Source organism: Genypterus blacodes, unplaced genomic scaffold (assembly GCF_046128005.1).
Source record: "Genypterus blacodes isolate CSIRO-AG114 ecotype Tasmania unplaced genomic scaffold, CSIRO-AGI_Gbla_v1 ptg000120l_1, whole genome shotgun sequence".
In the NCBI taxonomy this organism is placed as follows: domain Eukaryota; kingdom Metazoa; phylum Chordata; class Actinopteri; order Ophidiiformes; family Ophidiidae; genus Genypterus; species Genypterus blacodes.
The window spans coordinates 666,714-687,218 of record NW_027466923.1 but is presented as its reverse complement, the minus strand read 5'-3'; the positions used below and the strand labels follow the sequence as shown (position 1 = coordinate 687,218).

The window sequence follows — 20,505 nt, the reverse complement described above, 5'->3', positions numbered from 1 at the left end:
TCTTAGATCAGCATCTCCATATCCATTTCATTCCAGTGTCTAAATCTTATTTAATGAATGAATACATTCATTGTGAAATAAGTAGTGGAACTTATGAGTGATCAGCATGTTCATGCTGTTGGTGTGTTCACTTCTTATCTCCACACTACAGCGAACCAGCTGCCACACCCTCATGGCTTTATCTCAGAGTACGTGCTGACTGATCAGTGGTGTGGTCCAAAGGGTGAGCCTGTGTTTGTTCACCTTATACTGGACAGCTGTAGACAACCAAAAAATGGGTTTGATAATAGGACCAGTAGACCAGTAGGTGGCGGTATGCAAGAAGAAATAGTAGAAGGAAAAGACGAAGAAGCAGAAGCCGCAGACGAGGAAGAGAACGAGGTGACTTCCTTTTCATACTTGGGTTTTGATTTGGTGTTAACGGGGTTTGTGTAAATGACGGCGTCTCAACGTGAAGGGGGGAACGTGTCCGTGCTTAAGCCGGAGTATGTCACTGTTCTCGGGCCTGGTGAGGCGCTTCCTGACCGGTGAACGGTGTCGCTTCACCTCCAGGAAGACGGACGGAAGCGCACGAGGGCCACATTGAGCCCTGCGATTAAAGTCCGCAAATAGGAAGAATTCGGAATATAAACTCTCAACTCTGGCACATACGTCACGTGTTATTTGTTTGGCTGCAATGTCAGCGAGAAGCAGACTGATCTCCTTGGAAGTGTTAAAGGTCACAACCACTGGACAGCTGCAGGGTTACAGCGAGTCACGTCTTCCTGTGGTTCAGTTGGGACACCAGAACATGTATCATCACATGCGTATGGTGGAGTTATGACGAGCACGATGCTGGCCACAACGCCAACGCACACACTCTGATGACTTGATCATCAGAATAGATAGATAGATATACTTTAATCACAATTCTAACTTTTGCTGACAATGATATGTGCGATGACTTAAGCCCTGGGTAGATGAACCAGATATGATGCACTGGATACAAAAACAAATTGGGTTTCTAGCAATAAGGTATAGAGTTGTGTGGAGCCCCATGTCCCTGTCTCTAACTTAAACCAAAGTATTTTGTGTATTTCCAGTGATCGGCAGCACAGATGAGGGTTTCAACCAGTAAACTGCAGCAACTCGCCATCTACACCACCGTGCTGACTGGCGGAGGTGTCGGCACAATGTACTATCTGATACAGAGTGAGTACAAATATGAGGACATCGGTGAAATGGCTCTCGGGTATGCAAAGAGAAGATCTCAGGCAGCAACAGATGAAGCATATAGATGTAAAACAGACAGGCAGGAACATGTGCAAGCATGAGAAGTAAACTATAACATATGAATTTTACAGAATAGAAAGGTATGTAGGTAAATAGTGACGGCCTCTAAACACAAAGGCAGAAGGAACACTATTCTGTTTGTTTTGTTGAAAGAATCTAACCTTCCAATCTTGTGTGTCTTTCTGTCTCCTGTGCAATCAGAGGGATTTGCTGATTCAGACTACCACAAATTGGCGCTGCAGAAGTTAGAAACATGTCCTCTTGCCATGGACAGTTTGGGTGCGCCACCTTTAAAAGTCCACAACATCCACCTGTCTGACAAATTCAACCGTGTGGATCAATACACTGCACAGGTATGAGTCAAGGTGGGAATTATCCAGGGCCATTGTGTTAAAGCTGATGAGAAACAGATCAAACAGTTTCCACTCCAGACCTGCAGACCTGGCTCACATTGCTCAACCTGTTTGATTTATGTTCCAGATGAAGATCCCAGTGACAGGATCTAAAAGTGGAGGTTACCTGTTTACTGCTTCCATAAGAGATGCGCTTACCAAACAGTAAGTACATTCAGTTCCATCTCTCTACTGTATTGTGTTCTGTTCTATTCTGTTCATGATCTGTAAACATAGAAAGGAAGGGAAAAATGTATAATTACAATGTATAATGTACAATAACAACACTCAGATAGAGGCAGGCCCCCGTCCTCACACTGACAAACTTTGTATTGCCTTCAATCATTCAGAGCTACTTTCCATGCAGTGACTGAGCTGTCTTCCTCCCTCTTAACAGATGGAGTCTGAAGCAGGCAGTGCTGCAGCTAAAGGACGGTCATCCTGTTGACCTGCTGAATCCTCTGACATCATCAGAAACACAAAACGAAGGGCTGGATACAGACTTTTAGAATGAACAATGAAATGAACGGACAATTCAAAAGTGTCACATGGCCCAGGACGGTACAGCGATCGACTAGGGATCGCAAAGTACCTGATTTGATTGCCAGGCTCCTCCTTATGGCAACCTCCGTGCATTAACAGGAGTTAGCTATTACACATTATCACCAACAGTAACGGTATACATTCTACAATATTTTATATATCGTAGGAAACTATACGAATGTCATGTCTATGTTGCACACACACACACACACACACACACACACACACACACACACACACACACACACACAGAGTATTGGTGTGTTGTAGGACAGCCCCTTTCAGTAAGCTGTCTGATAAAAACAGAAGCAGCTAACGGAAAAGGACTGCTGCAGCACTGCTTCCTCCGTCATCACCCAACATACACAACTGCACTTGTGAGTCTTTATTAACCCTTGTAAGTCTTAAGGTTAAGGTATTTTTTTTACTTGTGTCTGTATGTTGTTGTGGTTAATTTAAGAATTCCAAGATGTCAGTAATAAATGAAGTAAGTGAGAATGACTGTAGGGGCTGTTGTTTTATTGAAACCATGTTAAAATACGATGTCATATTTTACATTCAAAATTAAATATACAATTCATAGATAAAACCTGTAACAGTAAAAACAAACAAGCAGGTATAATGTTGATTATGCTTTTAGTGTTTTTTTGTTTCATAGTTTCCCTGCAAGGTCAATAAACCTGTGGACAGGGGGACAAATGTCAGAATCTTGATGTTAAGGAGTTTATCTGACTGTCAAGTTATATACAGCACATACACTGAGGACATCACATATGAAAAGCTTGTCAAAGTGTTATTAATGAAAGTTACGTGGTATAGTTATGCAAAGTGGGTAATTATGCAGAACAATGCCCTACAAGAAACTATTAAGGAACTAAGCACCCCTTGAATCTGCTGGTGTACAGAACTGGTCCTAAAATAATTTTGCTTTACTAATAATAGTAAAAGGAGGCACATTTGGGCTTATTTGGCCTCAGCATAGGTCGCCTCTTTAATGAGTGCTTTTCCAGTTAAAGGTTTTTTTTTAACTGTTAAATTTAAGTTAAATGTGTCACTTCACATGTAATATAAATTTAGTAGTGGAAATGAAACCTGCTTTTCCGTAAGATAAATGAACGCATTATAACATCTTCAGCTGCCATGATTCACTTCAGGGTGTTACTGATATTTCGACACAGATGTGACTGTCAGCACTTCCTGTTCTGTATTTCTGTGAATGTGGAGTTTCGCGCACAAAGCATTTGGGAGGTACTTCACAACACAATCAAGAGTTACTCAAGTTAAAACGTAATGGCATGGTATGTGTATTATCTTACAAACAGCTGTCTTGGGATCCAAAAACAATCACAAAAATGCAATGCAATGTTTGGCTTAGCCTGCATTCACAATCTGACATCAGAGTCTTCGCCATAGCAACTGTAAACAAATCTTAATTCCCATGCAAAATATAGCACAAACCATGTTTTGCTGATCTGTCTGAACACCAAATCATACAAACGCAGACCTCTCTCCACATCTACTGTGTGGCCATACAGGTGATTTTTAGGACAGCACAGGCCATTAGATGCACACAAAGAAACGCAGCTTATCAGGTTATGATCACATAGGCTTCTGAACATATGGCTCCTTCACACCTTCCATTGAAATGTGATCTCAGTGTGCCAGTGTTATCTGGATAATGAAAACTGATGATGGGACTACCATTTACACCTTGTATTAAGATGTGCCACTTCTGTCCAAGCAACATGACTGATAGTTTGTAGTATTAAGCAAGTCTACCCCTTCATCTATTTAACACATAGATGTTGCCTTGAGAGACAGTACGCATTTATATATGAAATTAATTACAGAAAAAAACTGTAGCCATAATGTATACATGGAACATTTTATTGTATTTATATGGTATTTAACTAAAAAAGTGCCTCTTCCTCTCACAGGGTGAACTGCAGCCATGGGAGACGACTTGGCATATTTGTTTGATTTGTTCAATACCACTGACAACGGAACGGTTCCGTCCTATGTGAACGAGGAACTTGTGACGCTCTGCTCTAAAGTCATTGTCAACAAGTTTGGCGCTCAATTCATCCCATTCTTCTACCATGTAAACTTCGTCCTCAGTTACCTGGGTAATGGGCTTGTTCTCATCATCATCTACAAGTATGAGAATCTCAACACAGTGACAAACATCTTCCTCCTAAATTTGGTCTTTTCCAACATTCTCTTTGCCTCCAGTTTGCCCTTCTGGGCAACATACCATTCGAGTGAGTGGATTTTTGGTTTGACATTGTGTAAGATTGTCAGCTGTGCCTACTTCATTGGCTTCTACAGCTCCATCCTCTTCCTCACACTGATGACCTTTGACCGATACCTTGCAGTGGTACATGCAGTGGCAGCTGCCAAGAGCAGGAAAAAGGCCTTTGCAATCATTGCATCAGTGGCTGTTTGGTGTATCAGCATTGTAGCCAGTGTGAAAGAGCTGGTTCTCAATAATGTATGGAAAGATCAAGTCTATGGAATGATGTGTGAGGAGACAGGCTTTCAGAAAAGCACTATGGACAAATGGCGTCTGTTCAGCTACTACCAACAATTCCTGCTGTTCTTCCTTCTCCCCCTCTGCATGGTTCTGTATTGCTACATTAGCATTACTATCCGAATCCTGTCCATCAGGATGAAGGAAAAGTGCCGTGCCATCAAGCTCATATTTGTTATCATCTTCACTTTTTTTGCTTGCTGGACGCCCTACAACATAGTGATCCTCCTTCAAGCTATTCAGATCTCTGCCACCGATGAGAATGATGAAGGATGTTCTGAGTCAGAAGGACTGGGCTATGCACTGTACGTGACACGGAACATGGCCTACTTGTATTGCTGCATTAGCCCTGTATTTTATACATTTGTGGGGAAAAAGTTCCAGAGTCACTTCAGAAGGCTGCTGACAAAGAAGATCCCCTGCCTGGCGAGTCACATCAGTATAAGCAGCCACAGCACTTCGCAAAGGACACCCCATTCTACATACGACTACTAGAAACAGGGACACTCCGAAGAAAGCATCTGAAAGTGAAATAAGTCATAGTAATTCATCCAATTAACTTTTTTTTACATGCTTTTTGTGCTTTCTACCCATGTTTCAGTATCAGTTGTTTGCTGGCTTGTGATTCAACATAATCAAAAATGTTTGATACCAACAACTTTGGACATATTTATTTTGACTTGATACCAGCCACAGATCTAAAACTACACTTATTCTGTGATGCAGCTCTTCAGCTTTTTCATCAATCAGTCAGAAAATACACTTCCTAATTATGACTGATTTATGACTTTCATTGTGACTTGCCTGTCTCACCTTGGGATTAGACAAAGTAGCGTCAGGACCCAAGCCTTAGGTGGAACTTAGAAGATATGTGTAAAACATGAAATTTACCTCCACTAAGAATGTCACTGTCACATCAGGGTAACTAAAGACAAACAAAAGGTATGGGGGAAAAAAGGGAATTTGGACAAAGCTGGGTGGATGAGTGGTTCGATTTGGATCGGCAAATGCAGATCAGGGATTGTTTTAAGAAAATTTCTTCACATTACAAGGGTGTTTTTGGATAGTTTCTTCAAAAACTCATTTATCTTACATTGTCTTGCACTTATCTTTTGTATAATTATCACAATCATTGTACACTGTAACAGATGTGTCTACAAACCTGTAACAGCCACTTATGCCACTTACAATTCAAATTAAAAATATCAGATTTTTCAAATGCAATGTTTTTTTTCTATGGTAACCATGCTGCAATGCTTTTTGTAACTTGCGTTGTTACTATTGCAGCTGAATCTGGCTCTGGACTGCTTTTTGTTCCGTTTTCTGGGAGAACATCTGCTGTTTTCCAGTAAAGTAACCACATTCTTCCACTGAATCAGCACAGCACTATGTGTCGCAACAACATGAAATATGAGCTATTGTGACGTGATAATCCTCTGAACCAATTCAATAAACATACAGCATCAGTCATTGCTGTAGTCATGTCAAAATGACTTGCCGTGCTTTCCTGTGTGTCAGTTAGTGTGTCGTCACAGTGAGTTGTTGGTGATGTTTGTTCACGAAATATATTTATGTAGTGTAGTGGCCAGGAGGACTGGTCGCTAGTCAAGTCAAGTCAACTTTATTTCTATATCACATACAATGTCTCAAAGGGCTTTACAGACCCACAACATCAACAAAATTCCCACCCCCGTCCAAAGCTCTCTAGGAAGAAGAGGAAAAACTCCAGAGAAAACCTCAATAAGGAAAAAAGGAAGAAATCTCGGGGGAGGCAATTCCAAGAGAGATTCCCTCTCTAGGGACGCCTGCCTGTGTAATTGGAACTTCCAGTGGGATTATACAAAGATACAATAAAGCATGAAGAGCAGTAAACACAAACAGCCATATAGGAAAACATGTGAGTTAAATTATGTTTTCAAAAACAAAGTGTGCCATGACCTCATGGCCCCTAGCCCCCTCACAACCCATTATTCACACACACCATCCTGGCCCATTGGGTAAAAGAATACAGTGACACATAAAAGAAAATTACAATATATAGATTTGTTTAAATGCAATATATTAGAGTAATCTTAGAGAATTCAACATTATGTACATAGATATTTACTTTACTTAACATTTCACTTTTGCAACGTGTTTATGTTTATCTGTTTAACTTGGTAAACATGAATGCCTGTACATTGTAACCGTGTACCGTGTACAAGTGTAAGTGTTCCGCCTGTTAGTGCCTGTGATTCATATCTCTGCAGTAGCTTGAATAAGTGAGTGAACTCTGGACTCGTGTGGCGTTCAGGGCCAAGGAAACGCTATGGGTACTGTGTGTTCAGAGATGTTTCATTTTCTCAACGCCAAACTTGCCTCTGTACAATATATTATTTTCTTTGCTGAAGCCGAGTTGACTGTCTTTCTATATTTACCAATACTTTGACTTCTGATTAAGGGCAATAATTGGCACAGTTGTTTCCACCCAGCAAGCTGCGAGGTTTATTATTAAACATGCTTCTATTATTGAGGCTAAATGTGCATGCATAGCCTTCAGCGGCTCCTTCCCCCCCCCTCCGCTGCTGCTGCTTGGAGCCCCCCCACCTTCATTTGGGAGAGGAGGGAATTGTTGTGCGTTTCGGACTGTACCAACTACGAGTAGGGTTGCTCTGTGGTCCGCACTTCAGCGTTTGGACAGATCCCGTCTGCCCGCCTATCTGTCTCGCGGTTCCGCCTGAACATGCACCTGCAGCCGCTGGACCGGCCCGCACGACCACCGCTCCCTGCTCACTGGCTTCTTCAGGAGGTTGTGATTGAAATTGCGCCGGGGAACCGTGCGGAAAGCTGACTGAGAAGGGAGACAATAGGTAGAGGGCGGACAGCCATTGCTTTTACCTTATACCGTAGCTAAGAAAGAAAGAAAGCATCGCGGTCGTCTGGGTTGGAACAACACACAGGACACAACTGGACAAAGAGCTGTTTGGACCCTCTCTGGTCCTCCATTCCTCCATCTTTTGTCTCTGCTCCTGCGCGCGGATTTACCGGGAAGATGTCTATTCTGACGTTGTTGTTTTCAGTCCTTAGCTTCAGCTTCTCTACTGCTGCATCCTCAGCATCCCGTAAGTAGGCTAACACACACACACACACACACACACACACACACACACACACACACACACACACTAAATGGCTCGATTTGGTGACAGTTTGTTGGTGGCTACTTCATATTTTCTCCTTTATGTTGTTTAGCAATTGAAGAATCTATTCTAGTGTTTCTCCCTCATTTACTCTCAGTGTGAGCAGCAGGGCCCTAGGTGGCATTTTGGTTGGTTGGCACTGAGCAGATTTTGAAATTGTGGTCCCCACCCTGGCTGTGTACAAAAATATGACTAGTGCTTCTTATAACACTGCATTATGATGTGAGTAAGATGTATTCATGGATGGAGTGATTGCAATGTTGTGGTTTTGTATGTATGATGTCATCTCAGTATGAGGAGAATCCACCAGGTGAGGACATGAATGTGGAGGTGGTTAACTAAGTATAGTGTTTACATTCATGAGTCAAATGTCTATTTCACCATTGTTTGGGATTGCCAGAGAAAATGAGGTTGTTCCATTATTTAGTTGATTTTCTTTAGCAAGGAATTTGATTTGTTGTGACAGTGATTTGATAGTAGCTATGGTTTTATCCATGTTCCATGCTAGCCAGTATTTCATCATGAAAAGGAAATAAAAGCTGGAGCTGAGGGATCTATCGTGTATTTATCGTTATTGCATAAAAATCCAGAGCTAAAATCTATTTAATATATGTCAATAAAAGGGTAACCACTGATTGGCAGTTCCTACTGTGCTTTTAATGGTGGATTTGGCTGTAGGGGTAAAATGTTTTTACCCTAGGTTGCTCCCCTTGCCCAGGAGCAGTGAATATTGTAGGGAACTACCTAAAAACACAGAACAATCAGTCACAATTTGCAAACTCTTCCAGATTTACTCTGCACATCTTCAAGATGAAAGTTTCACATGTGCATGAAGAAAAATAAGGAAAATTTTTAGGCCAACCCAGAGTCAGCTGGGACGGAGGGAAGAAGGGCTTGAGTTGTTATGGGAAGGGCCTGCCTGCTGACTTGGTGGGGCTCTTGGGGTAGCATCAGGCTCCCCTGGCGTCATGTCCCTAGCAATAACTCCAACTAATGCCCGAGCAGCACTCTCCACCTCAGCAGAGAAGCCCTACACAGGCTCTGTTTAAAGCATATCTACAGATGTGCTTATTGGCATTATGGAGCTGAAGGTATGGATGGGGCCATGAAAGAAGGAAAGCTAAAGGAAATGTAGACACAGAAATATATGTCAACAACGTGAGCTTGATTTGCTGTGTGCCACGACTGAAAGCTGTGGCGTTTACAATTATGCTACACTGTAAGACTTATAAGTAATCATAAGTGGACCTTACACGGTACAGGACATGTCTGTAAATATAGCCATTTTAATCTGTAAACTCGTTTTCAGACCATTTGCTTTCCTGCTAAAGCAGCACAAAGTCCTTTGCACTCTCCTCATTACACTGAGAAACCTCAATATAATTGTTTGTGGTTAAGGAGAATCCAGCACATAGTGCACATAGTTCTCTAACCGTAGCTACTGTGAATGCCTTCTTCAAACCACAGGCTCGCTTCTTGGTCTTTTCAGTTCAAACACTCGACTTGTGCGCGCTTCAATCACTTCCTGCAGGTATAGCAAAGATTGCACTGATTGGTTATGGAGGTGCAGGCTGTGATTGGTTAGAGCAGATGATGCACGCCGTGATTAGCTGCCTTGATTAATAGCTTGCAAGCACCAAACTATTTCAATATTTACTTCTGTTTTGCATTTCACTCATCAGTTTGTAATCTGGTCAGAATTACCAGCCTTTTGAGGGTTTTTTTATTAGACAAGCCATCAGTACTTCCATGTTGGAACAGCACCATGTTTGTATCAAAGTTAAGCAAGGAGGACACGATGTAATGCCATAGACACAGACACACAAAAGTGTTGAGAAAATGGTGAGACAATTAAAGCCATCCACCTGCTGCCTCAATGTTCTGCCTACAAGTTTCTTCAAGGACATTTTTGATGGCAATTTAGAAACTTGTGTTCCAGCAACTTAATTATTTTGTCTCCAATCAGGTTTTCGACTTCATGGAGAATGCTCTTATAAGTTCTAAATGATGTCTTAGCACTGGAAAAATGTAATTGGATCTTAGTGTGTTCGACACTTGACCACTCAATACTTTTGGACAGGTTGGAAAATTGGGTTTGGCTCTCCAGCAGAGTCTCAAGTTGGTTCAAGTCATCTCTACAAGACAGGAACTACTTTCTGTTTTCATCTATGTATTCATAGGTTCAATTCTAGGGTCTGTTTTGATCCAAAAGCCAAGGTGTGAATGGGAATGCTGTGATCTGAATGAAGCTCTGCCTGGTCCCTTCAGACTGTTTGATGCCGGCTGAGCTTTTTTTTGTGATGCATATGAGGAGGCTCGTTACCATACTCGCCACCTGTCTCCTTCTCACACACACACACACACACACACACACACACACACACACACACAAACAGACCCTTCCCCCTCCCCCTCCCCTCCCTGAACTTCCATCTTTTGTCTTTTATGTTGGACATGTTGTGAACAAAGACCAACCTAAACAGAATACACGCGCCACACACACACGCATGCGTGCACGCACACACACACACACACACACACACACACACACACACACACACACACACACACACACACACACATATACACACACAGCATGTCACATCAAAGCATTACAAAAGCACAATAACAAAGTAGAATGGTGCTCACTGAGCACAATTTTGCCAAAGCTTCAAACGCAGGCAAAATTTCTATTTCATATGATCTTGTATTAATTGTTGTTAGTTTGAAATCACAGCTTTCTTGCATTAAGGATGAAGTACTAAGCAGTGTGCCACTGATCTGCCTATAGAGTATAGTTAATGTATGAATCTGTGCCCTTTTTTAATCAGAAGAAACTTTTTCTTTTTTTTTAAATGTATCTAGATTTGGACCAGGAATATTTTTTCACTGTCAACTGTCTTGTTTTGTGTTTTCTGTTGCCCAAAACATCTACATACTAACTTTGTGCCCAATCTCCATCTGAATCTCTTTTTTACAGGGAAGTGTGAGGAGAGCCTGGCTACTCCTCTCCCCTACAGTTCCTTCACCAGTTCATCAGTCTATGCTCGAGGATATGGAGCGGGCTATGCCAAACTAAACCGGAGACAAGGTGTTTGCAAGTGTGGAGATAGAGAGAGATGTTTATATGTTCATAAGATTACACACTTTATTCCCATTTTCTTCTTTTACTTAACAAGGTGCTGGAGGCTGGGCGCCCTTGGATACTGACCGTTACCAGTGGTTACAGGTTGACCTGGGTTCTAGGAAGCAGGTCGTTGCAATAGCAACACAGGGCCGCTACAGTAGCTCCGATTGGACAAGCCAGTATCGGCTGCTGTACAGTGACACACAGAAAAACTGGAGGCCTTATCTTCAGGATGGGAACATCTGGGTAATGTAGTTTAATGTTGTAGCATCAAAACTATACAGCATAACAACCAGTAATGTAAATATACTGTATTATATTCAGTTATTATATTCAGTTTGCATAGTCGTGTACATGTGGAAGTATAAAACTTACTATAGCACTTCTGTGATGAAGCGATGGTTGTGTGTGCTTAAGACGTTTCAGGGGAACTCAAACAGTGAGGGCGTGATTCGTTATGAGCTGCAGCACACGGTCCTGGCACGCTACATCCGCTTTATCCCACTGGAGTGGAGCAGGGAAGGACACATCGGAGTACGACTGGAGCTCTATGGCTGCTCTTACTGTGAGTGCAACTGGACATCTAAACAGTAGGATGGGCCCTGAGTACCTTTGAAGGGATTTGAGTATTTACTGGTATTTCTGAACAGGAATTCAGCGTTGGACTGCCAAAGATTGTGTGAAATAAACAATCTAGGTTTATTGTCTAAGAAGAGTGTTTTGATAATGATACTTCTACATACTTCTATGTTCATCGTCATTGTTCAAGTCAAGTCACTTTTTTCACGCACTAAAGCCAGATGAATAGTAATTTTGAACTCGACTACCAACAAGGTCAATCAACAACATTGATATTCATACAGAAGGGCTAATTCTACTTCTTATAAAAATCATAATATACCTTGAATTCCTCGACGGGCCCCTACGAGGTTATGGACCCCATGGCCTGAAATTAAATTCTGTTGTCTATGTTCTGTCTTCCAGGGGCAGATATGATCAGTTTTGATGGCCACAGTGTCATCTCCTATCGCTTTAGGAGTAAGAAGATGAAGATTCCGAAGGATGTCGTTTCATTGAAGTTTAGAACCTCAGTCGGGCAAGGGGTACTGGTTCATGGAGAGGGACAACAGGGCGACTACATCTCTCTGGAGCTGCACAGGGCCCGATTACAGCTCAGCATTAACCTTGGTAAACTGCTTCCTAATAAAGTGTGTCTGCTGACAAAGATCGAAAAAGCATTTCTGCTACTTCCTCTTTTTATTTTGAACACAAAAGGATGATATATAAAAATGGCCAAATATGTATATATATATATATATATATATATCGTGGCTTTAAATAGAGCAGATGAAATCCAGTGGCAAACATTTCTTTTCCAGCTAAACGCTAAAAAAGGCACTTTCTGATGTCACAGTGTCGTACACACCTCACTCATCAATTCAGAACTATTGCAGAGATGCATTATTAAATAGGCACAAAAAATGGAAATGAACAAAGCTGATGCTGAACATGTGCCTTACTGTATACTTGGTTCTTTCCTCTCCAGGCAGCAGCCAGCATGGTTCCATCAGTGGCCATACGTCAGCAATCAGCGGCAGCTTATTGGATGATGACCACTGGCACTCAGTTGTCATAGAACGTTACCGTAGAAACATTAACTTCACACTTGACCATCACACTCAGCAGTTCAGGACCAACGGAGAGTTTGACCACCTGGACTTGGACTTCGAGGTAAAATAATGCTGGGATCCATACATACATAATACAGTGGGATCAGATGACGATATGTTCACAGAATTAAAACAGCAAATTATGGGGTATTATTATTATTTGGGGTACATGTTTACGTCCTTTAGGTAACTCCTAGAATGCAGCAGCAGTACACACATGCAACACACAGGAACATGCACTATATAGTGTCATGTATAATCGATGTTTGTTCCCACACAGATCAGTTTCGGTGGGTTGCCAATATCAGCAAAGCCAAACTCAGGAGGGAGAGACAATTTTGTTGGCTGTATGGAAGGAATCACATACAATGGAGACAACATCACCAGCCTGGTCCGCAGGAAGAAAATTGACACATCAAGCTTTGTAAGTCATGCTATCTCTGCTGCTCTTGTGTGTATGTGTGTGTTTATGTGTTTTCACTAATTTTGCTGCTTCCCTTTCTTGTGTCTGTGGGTGTTACAGATGTAACATAGGGTGTGACAGATTCTCTTCTTTAATCTACATTAATCTTTGTCTTTCTCTCGTTCTCTTGCTCTCTCTCTCTCTCCTTGATTGTAGCGTAACCTGACTTTCTCATGCACTGAGTCCAATTCCTTTCCTATTTTCTTCAACTCGACGTCCTTCCTCCGCTTGCCAGGACAAACTGACAGTGACACTCTTTCGGTCAGTCTGTCTTTTCGGACATGGAATCCAAATGGGTTGCTAATGTTCACAACATTGGCGGATGGCTGGGTGGAGGTCGGACTGACAGAGGGCAAGGTCACCGTCTACATGAATGTCACACAGAAAAAGAATACACGTATAGACATCTCATCAGGTGAGCTCAGCTTCTTTTTTCACCTCGTTAAATTCCTGTAGCAAAATCGAATCCTTTATCCTTTTCCAGCAATTTGGCTCCTTTGGCAGACCCCATTTTGAGTCACATAGTTAATAGATGTATGTACTTTTCTTCTCAGGTTCAGGTCTGAATGATGGCCAGTGGCACAGTGTCCATCTCAATGCACTGGAGAACTATGCAATGCTCACAGTGGACGGGGACGAGGCCTCAACAGTCAGAACAGCCATTCCTATCCAGATCAAGACTGGAGGATCCTACTACTTTGGAGGTAATGGACTGGAATGGAATATGTAACAGTCAAACCACGGCCATAAATTACTGTTTGTGACCAAAATGACTGCCCAGAGTGTTTCTTCTTCTCTGTCTCACTCTCTCTCCCTCTGTCACTCTGTCTGTCTCTCCCTGAGTTTGATTCTATGGAAATGGAGAGAATTTGCCTTGAAATATCCAAGCAAGATGGCTTGTCTCCTTATATAGGGTTAGGGTTTTGTAGGGTTACTAAATTAAACAAAAACTGAAGTTCACAACTCCAATATTGTTTCAGAAGTTACACTAATGACCTTTCTTCTTCTTTGCTTTGTTCAGGTTATTTCCTGCATACAAATACCCGATCACTACAGCGTTCCTTCCAGGGCTGCATGCAGATGATCCACATCGATGCCCATCTAGCCGACCTCAGGGTCGTCGAGCAGGGTCTCATTGGAACGTTTGAGAATGTCAGCCTGGATATGTGTGCCATTGTAGACAGGTATTAGAACACAGAGAAAAAAAGCTGATGTAGAACCCCTAGATGTCAATCCCCTTTATTTGGTTCTTTGTGTGTTCATCTGTGTTTGTGTGTGTATGTTAGGTGTGTTCCTAACCACTGTGAGCATGGTGGCCGATGTACTCAGACATGGGATACGTTCACCTGCAACTGCACTGGAACTGGATACACTGGAGCTACCTGCCATACCCGTGAGTACACGATATGATATGATGTGATCTAAAATAAGTAAATCGTGACAGAAAGAGAAAACAGCCTCATTATTCATTAATTACAAGCAGTACACACAGTTGATACTCATACACACACTCAAAGTTTACTTCAACACTATCTTGTAAAGCCTTATTACTTAATATGGCCAGATGTACTGTATGAGCATTGCAGTACTTAAAAAGTATTGGATTTACATATTTACTATATAATCCTTAATTATATTCCTCCTTTGCACACATGCAATGTGTGTGTGTGTATTGAATGACGTGTTCTGTCCTGTGTAGCGTTGTACCAGCAGTCCTGTGAGGAGTACAAACACCAGGGAAGGAGTCCAGGGATCTACTGGATTGACCCAGATGGCAGTGGACCTATCGCCCCCTTCAGAGTCAGCTGTGACTTCACAGGTGAGACTTGTGTAAGATGGGTATTTGGTTTAATTCCAGTGCAGTGGGAGGAGCTTGGTCATGATCACATGTTGCCCTGGGTTTCCACCTTTATTTTATTTGTATTCATTTCCTGCATGTTTTGGTTCTTGTAGATGAAAAGGTTTGGACCACATTGAAGAACAACCTGTCTCCTCAGACATCAATCACCAGTGCAGAACAAGAGGGCAAGGCAGTACAGCAGATCAGTTATAATGCCACAGACGAACAGGTATACAATGACCTTTCACATCAAAACACAATTTGCTTTTCAGTAATAATACAGTTACGATAAGATTACTCGCTCGCTTGCTCTCTCTCTCTCTCTCTCTCTTACTCACTCTCTCCTTCTCCCACTCCCTCCTTCTTCCTCCCTCCTTCCTCCTTGTAGGTGCTGTCCGTCACCAGTAGTGCAGACTACTGTGAACAGCATGTTGCCTATGCCTGCCGTACGTCTCGCCTGCTCAACACTCCAGGTAATGTAACCATCAGGGGCCCGTACTACGGCCTTGCTTGTGTAAGCTGTAATCAATGCCTTAGATTATCTTTCACCTTTCTCACATCCATCCATGTACAATGAAAGAAACTCTAGGCTGTTGGTTTTATCCTCAGATGGTGTTCCATATACCTGGTGGGTCGGAAGAGCCAATGAGAAGCATGCTTACTGGGGAGGGTCAGGACCAGGAATACAGAAATGTGCCTGTGGTATTGAACACAACTGCACCGACCCCAAACACTACTGCAACTGTGATGCTGACCAGCGACAATGGTGAGTGCAAATCATGTGAAAGATGTGTTATCTCTTTTTAAACAAGTTGCATCACACTTAACATATCGTATATTCAACAACTTCATTACTCCTATACTAAAACATTGTACTTTGCAATTTGCACAAAGTGAACCTGCAGGAATAATCTCCAAAAACATCAATATCAAATGTTGATGGCCACATTCACAATGGATTTTGTCTGTGTGTGTGTGTACAGGAGAGAGGATGCAGGCCTGTTGGTTTATAAGGACCATCTGCCAGTCAGTAAGGTTGTTGTTGGTGATACTGGCAGAGCTGGATCGGAGGCCAAACTTACAGTTGGACCACTCAGATGCCAGGGGGACCGTGAGTTTAAAACACACACACACAAAAAACGAAGTGTAAATTTATTAGATTAGACACCAACATTCATACCTGTCATGATTTTGTTTCTTAGGGAACTACTGGAACGCAGCTTCGTTCCCCAGCCCAGCCTCCAACCTCCACTTTCCCTCCTTCAGAGGAGAAACTAGCACTGACATCTCATTTTACTTCAAGACATCCTCCACTCATGGAATCTTTCTGGAGAACCGGGGAACCACTGACTTCCTACATATTGAACTTAAAGGTCTGTATATGTGTGTGTGAACACTGCACATCTTTTCTGTAAATTATTTGTAAAGTGTATTCTGATTCTGAGGTACTGTTTTCCTCTTTCACTTGACTTATCTTAGAAATGAATAACCTCTATATGATAAATGACTTGCTATATAAGTTGATATCAGTTCTTGCCATTGTTAAAGAAATTAGTGCACTATTTTGGAACAAACTATAAATGATGTAGGCAATGTTTGATTTGTTATCCTGGTGCACCTAGCTGCCTCGGTGGTCTCCTTTTCTTTTGACAATGGAAATGGGCGGGTGGAGCTCAACGTTCGATCCCCTATGCCACTTAATGACAACCAATGGCATCGTGTGGAGGTAGAAAAAAACATCAAGGAGGCGGTGCTACAGCTTGATGGACAGCACAGAGAGGTCAGCCCCACTCCCCCACAGGGACACACAAAGCTGGAGTTCTACAGTGAGCTCTATGTTGGTAAGACACATTCACACACACACACACACACACTGTCAGGGTATATAACACTTCCACACATTCTTGTGTTGTGGCAATGTGGTCCATGTGTTAACAGTATATAGTACATGATTGTTTTATTTCCCAGGAGCCTCAGGTGGTCAGAGGGGTTTCCTGGGCTGTATGCGGGCTCTGAAGATAAACGGTGTGACCTTTGACCTGGAGGAAAGGGCAAAGGCGACTCCAGGGGTGAAGCCAGGCTGCCAGGGCCTCTGCACCAGCTATGGAATGCACTGCAGGAATGGAGGAAAGTGTGTGGAGCAGTACAACGGATATTCCTGTGACTGCTCCTACACAGCGTATGATGGACCATTCTGCACAGATGGTACAAGCATATGTACACTATGATAGATTATTATTGTTATTACTGTTGTTGTTGGATTAGATAGGAATTGAATTGGAATCCGATGCAACAGCTTCTAATTACCCTAATTTACCCAATTTACCATTGTGTGTGTGTGTGTGTGTATTTTAGATGTGGGTGGCTACTTTGAAACAGGAACCCTGGTGCGCTATGACTTCCTGCCAGAAGCAGCACTCCTTGTGTCACGGGAGGCGAAGGCCTCATCAGGTGTTGCTGGTGAAGTCAACTTTGCGGAGGAGGAGCTGGTCTTCAGCTTCAGTTCCTCCAGTGCTCCCAGCATCCTGGTCTACATAAGCTCCAGAACTCAGGACTACCTAGCTGTGGTGCTCAGGCACAATGGTGGGCTACAGGATGATACCCAATGTTTTTTATGTTATTTTATCTTTGCCAGTATCACAATTTTGTTCGTGCTCCTTGTTACTGGGCAATCTCAGCATAGCAAACTTCTTACTGTTGCTTTCTCCCCAGACAATTCTGACTAATGAGTATTCTAAAATGACTTAAATAGGCTAAAATTCGTTCTGATTTTGTTATCTGACACCGTGTTTTCAGGTACACTCCAGATCCGTTACAGCCTTGGAGGCCTGACAGAACCTTACACTATAGATGTGGACCACCGTAACTTGGCCAATGGACAACCACACTCTGTCAACATAACTCGGAAGTTGAGAGAGATTCGGTTACAGGTCAATACATTGTATTACTGCAATAGTGGCTGGATCTGTAGACGTTCCATCAAGTGCTTTTAATGTGGTTGTTCAATCAAGAAGTTAGAATTAGTTTTTTGTCACCATTATTAATTGAAATTTGTTTTGCCTTCTCCAGCTGGACCACTACCCAGTGTACACATATTTGTTGCCAGAGGGATCTGACACCCAGTTCAACTCGGTCAAAAGCATCTTCCTGGGGAAAGTCTTTGGTAAGAATGTAGATCAGCTAATGAACATAGACTGAGCTTCACTGATTTTAAAACCACATAATTAACCCAGCCATATATGTCACCCCTGTCCCAGCATACTGCATATTTTAATATCCAGATCAATAAACGGTTTTAGCCAACGTCACAATGTCACATGACACTACTTCTATCGCAGGCAGATCTCTTAGTTCATTCTATCTTTGCTCTGCCTTTTGGCCACTGACCAGGGGTCGCCCAGATGTTTCCTTTTGTTACATTTAACAGTAAATTTCAATCCCTTGTTTCCCTTTTAGAAACTGGGCAGATTGACCCCATTTTGATCGAGCGGTACAATACTCCAGGCTTTGTGGGTTGTCTCTCGCGAGTTCAGTTCAACAACATTGCACCTCTGAAAGCTGCATTGCGCTCTGGCCTGGCAGCACCTGTCAGCACCCATGGGATATTGGTGCCATCCAACTGTGGAGCCTCACCACTCACCATCTCACCCATAGCTATGGCCAATGATCCCTGGCACGTAGAAGCTGGTAAGACCAAATCCTCTCTCTCTCTCTGGCATGGCCCACTAATTGATCATATTTTGAGGACATGAAAGAGATGACAAACTTTTTTTTTCCACAGCTGGAGCAGTTTCCCCCTTTAATGAGGACAAAGCCAGCAGTGATGGAGTGGATCGCAACTCTGCCATAGTTGGAGGTAAATCATGGCTTACTCTAGGAAAATATAGAGTCAGAGATGAATATTAAAGTGAAGTGCCAGGCACATTCACAGCCTATTGTAATGTTTCCTGAGCAGGAAAAAACCCAACTCTATCAATCATGGGTAGAGTGAAAAGGTTGGTTGAATTTTGCTTAATAGCGTTGCTAAAAGAATTTTCTGAAACTGGACCTACTAGAAGTTGTTTGGAAACCCAGTCCTCTTAAATGTAAGGAAGGGAAAGGAAAGCATCTCACAAAATTGACCAGCACATCAAAACTGATGTTTGCTGACATCTGCCATATGCCATATGCATTTTTTCATCACTAAAGTATGTTTTTCTTTGTTTACAGGGATCATCGCTCTGGTGATTTTCAGCATTTTGTGTATTATGGTGTTTGTGATTCGACACATGTTTCGTCACAAAGGCTCCTACCACACCAACGAGGCAAAGGGGGCGGAGTCAGCAGACTGTGCTGATGCAGCAATCATTGTGAATGACCCAGCCTTCACTGAAACCATTGATGAAAGCAAGAAGGAGTGGTTCATCTGAACAGCTTGATCTCTGACCTCTGGACACCAGGATGTTTTCAAAACCAGGTGGCAGCAGAGGAGCTGAGGCTCTTACTCTAATATCTTTGTCAATAATGGACACCATGGCTGAAAATTATTGTTATTAAGCACAAGGCATGTTGGTGACTGGCAGGGTGTTTTACTTAAACATGATTTCTAATGGACAGTGACAGGAGGACAGCGGTGCCATTAGGATATACCGGCCTGATAAATGTCAATCAGAGATAAATCAGTGTTCATTCATTTAATTTTTAAATTAAATATAATTTAATTTCTGAATGTAATTTATTTATTTTATGTGTCGATTGTTGAGGGTCCAGAAATTTATTTTTCATGAGTTAATTTATTCATACATGATAATTATATTTTTCATAAAAGTTAGTTTTTAATTTGAGTTTTCACTTATTTATTTATTTATTTATTCATACATATTATTTATTTATATTTACATAAAATATATTTTAATACAATTCCAGGGTTTGTTCACCATTGTTGTTTTTTTTACAAACATGTATTTGTCATGATTCTTTTTTTCTCTGAAGTATTTCCTGTTATATCAAGTTTTATGCACAGACTGACAAATAATTCCGATGTTGAAAACCTATTTTGATAACATATTTAGGCCCAGTACTCCACCATTTGTCTGACTGTAGCAAAGGCCATATGGCTGAAAGGTCCAGGTTGATTTTGGTTACATTATTCAGTTTGTACATGTGTAAACATACAGCTAACTTGTCTGTGAAGGAGATGTAGCCATTACGCTGTCAGCGTCATGTTGACTAAGAAGGAAACAGAGGAACCCTCACACTCGTTTGTTTTAGTTGTTTTTTGCAACTACATAAGTGACAATGTGTCTTAATGATTTTTTAGCTTTGATTGTATAAACCCAGTGTTTGCTTACTTAATTCTACTGCTGCCAAATGAGTTCAGGGATTAGTTAGTTTAACTTTCATGAATTGAGTCTTGTTAGTCCACAAAACCCAGACTCAATGTACCTGAAGAAGTTGTTTTTAATTAGAATTATAAATGTAAGTGAGTCATTCTCTCTAAAAGATGTTTC

General features: G+C 41.9%; 3 protein-coding genes across 4 annotated transcripts; all 3 read left to right on the top strand.

Moving 5' to 3' along the window:
• Positions 1 to 224: 224 nt before the first annotated feature.
• Positions 225 to 2,699, top strand: coa1 (cytochrome C oxidase assembly factor 1). Its single transcript, XM_076162295.1, has 5 exons — positions 225 to 381; positions 1,083 to 1,191; positions 1,474 to 1,625; positions 1,753 to 1,829; positions 2,062 to 2,699. Exons 2-5 carry the CDS (start codon positions 1,098 to 1,100, stop codon positions 2,171 to 2,173), a joined length of 435 nt encoding a protein of 144 aa, XP_076018410.1. The 5' UTR covers positions 225 to 381; positions 1,083 to 1,097; the 3' UTR covers positions 2,174 to 2,699.
• On the top strand, positions 2,503 to 6,215 carry ccr12a (chemokine (C-C motif) receptor 12a). 2 transcript variants are annotated; one of them, XM_076162292.1, is made up of 2 exons: positions 2,503 to 2,584; positions 4,145 to 6,215. In XM_076162292.1, exon 2 carries the CDS (start codon positions 4,159 to 4,161, stop codon positions 5,230 to 5,232), a length of 1,074 nt encoding a protein of 357 aa, XP_076018407.1. In that variant the 5' UTR covers positions 2,503 to 2,584; positions 4,145 to 4,158; the 3' UTR covers positions 5,233 to 6,215. The 2 variants fall into 2 exon arrangements, with proteins under 2 accessions (XP_076018407.1, XP_076018408.1); XM_076162293.1 differs by having other exon boundaries at positions 2,521 to 2,604.
• A 1,553-nt stretch (positions 6,216 to 7,768) lies between these two features.
• On the top strand, positions 7,769 to 19,910 carry cntnap2b (contactin associated protein 2b). Its single transcript, XM_076162291.1, has 25 exons — positions 7,769 to 7,838; positions 10,897 to 11,007; positions 11,096 to 11,289; positions 11,461 to 11,608; positions 12,028 to 12,231; positions 12,590 to 12,774; positions 12,994 to 13,137; positions 13,333 to 13,591; positions 13,731 to 13,880; positions 14,198 to 14,360; positions 14,463 to 14,569; positions 14,876 to 14,995; positions 15,130 to 15,245; positions 15,405 to 15,489; positions 15,626 to 15,782; positions 16,000 to 16,127; positions 16,219 to 16,389; positions 16,639 to 16,857; positions 16,985 to 17,221; positions 17,372 to 17,599; positions 17,813 to 17,946; positions 18,086 to 18,179; positions 18,473 to 18,703; positions 18,798 to 18,872; positions 19,226 to 19,910. The coding sequence occupies exons 1-25, from the start codon at positions 7,769 to 7,771 to the stop codon at positions 19,423 to 19,425; spliced, it is 3,930 nt and encodes a 1,309-aa protein (XP_076018406.1). The 3' UTR covers positions 19,426 to 19,910.
• Positions 19,911 to 20,505: the final 595 nt, after the last annotated feature.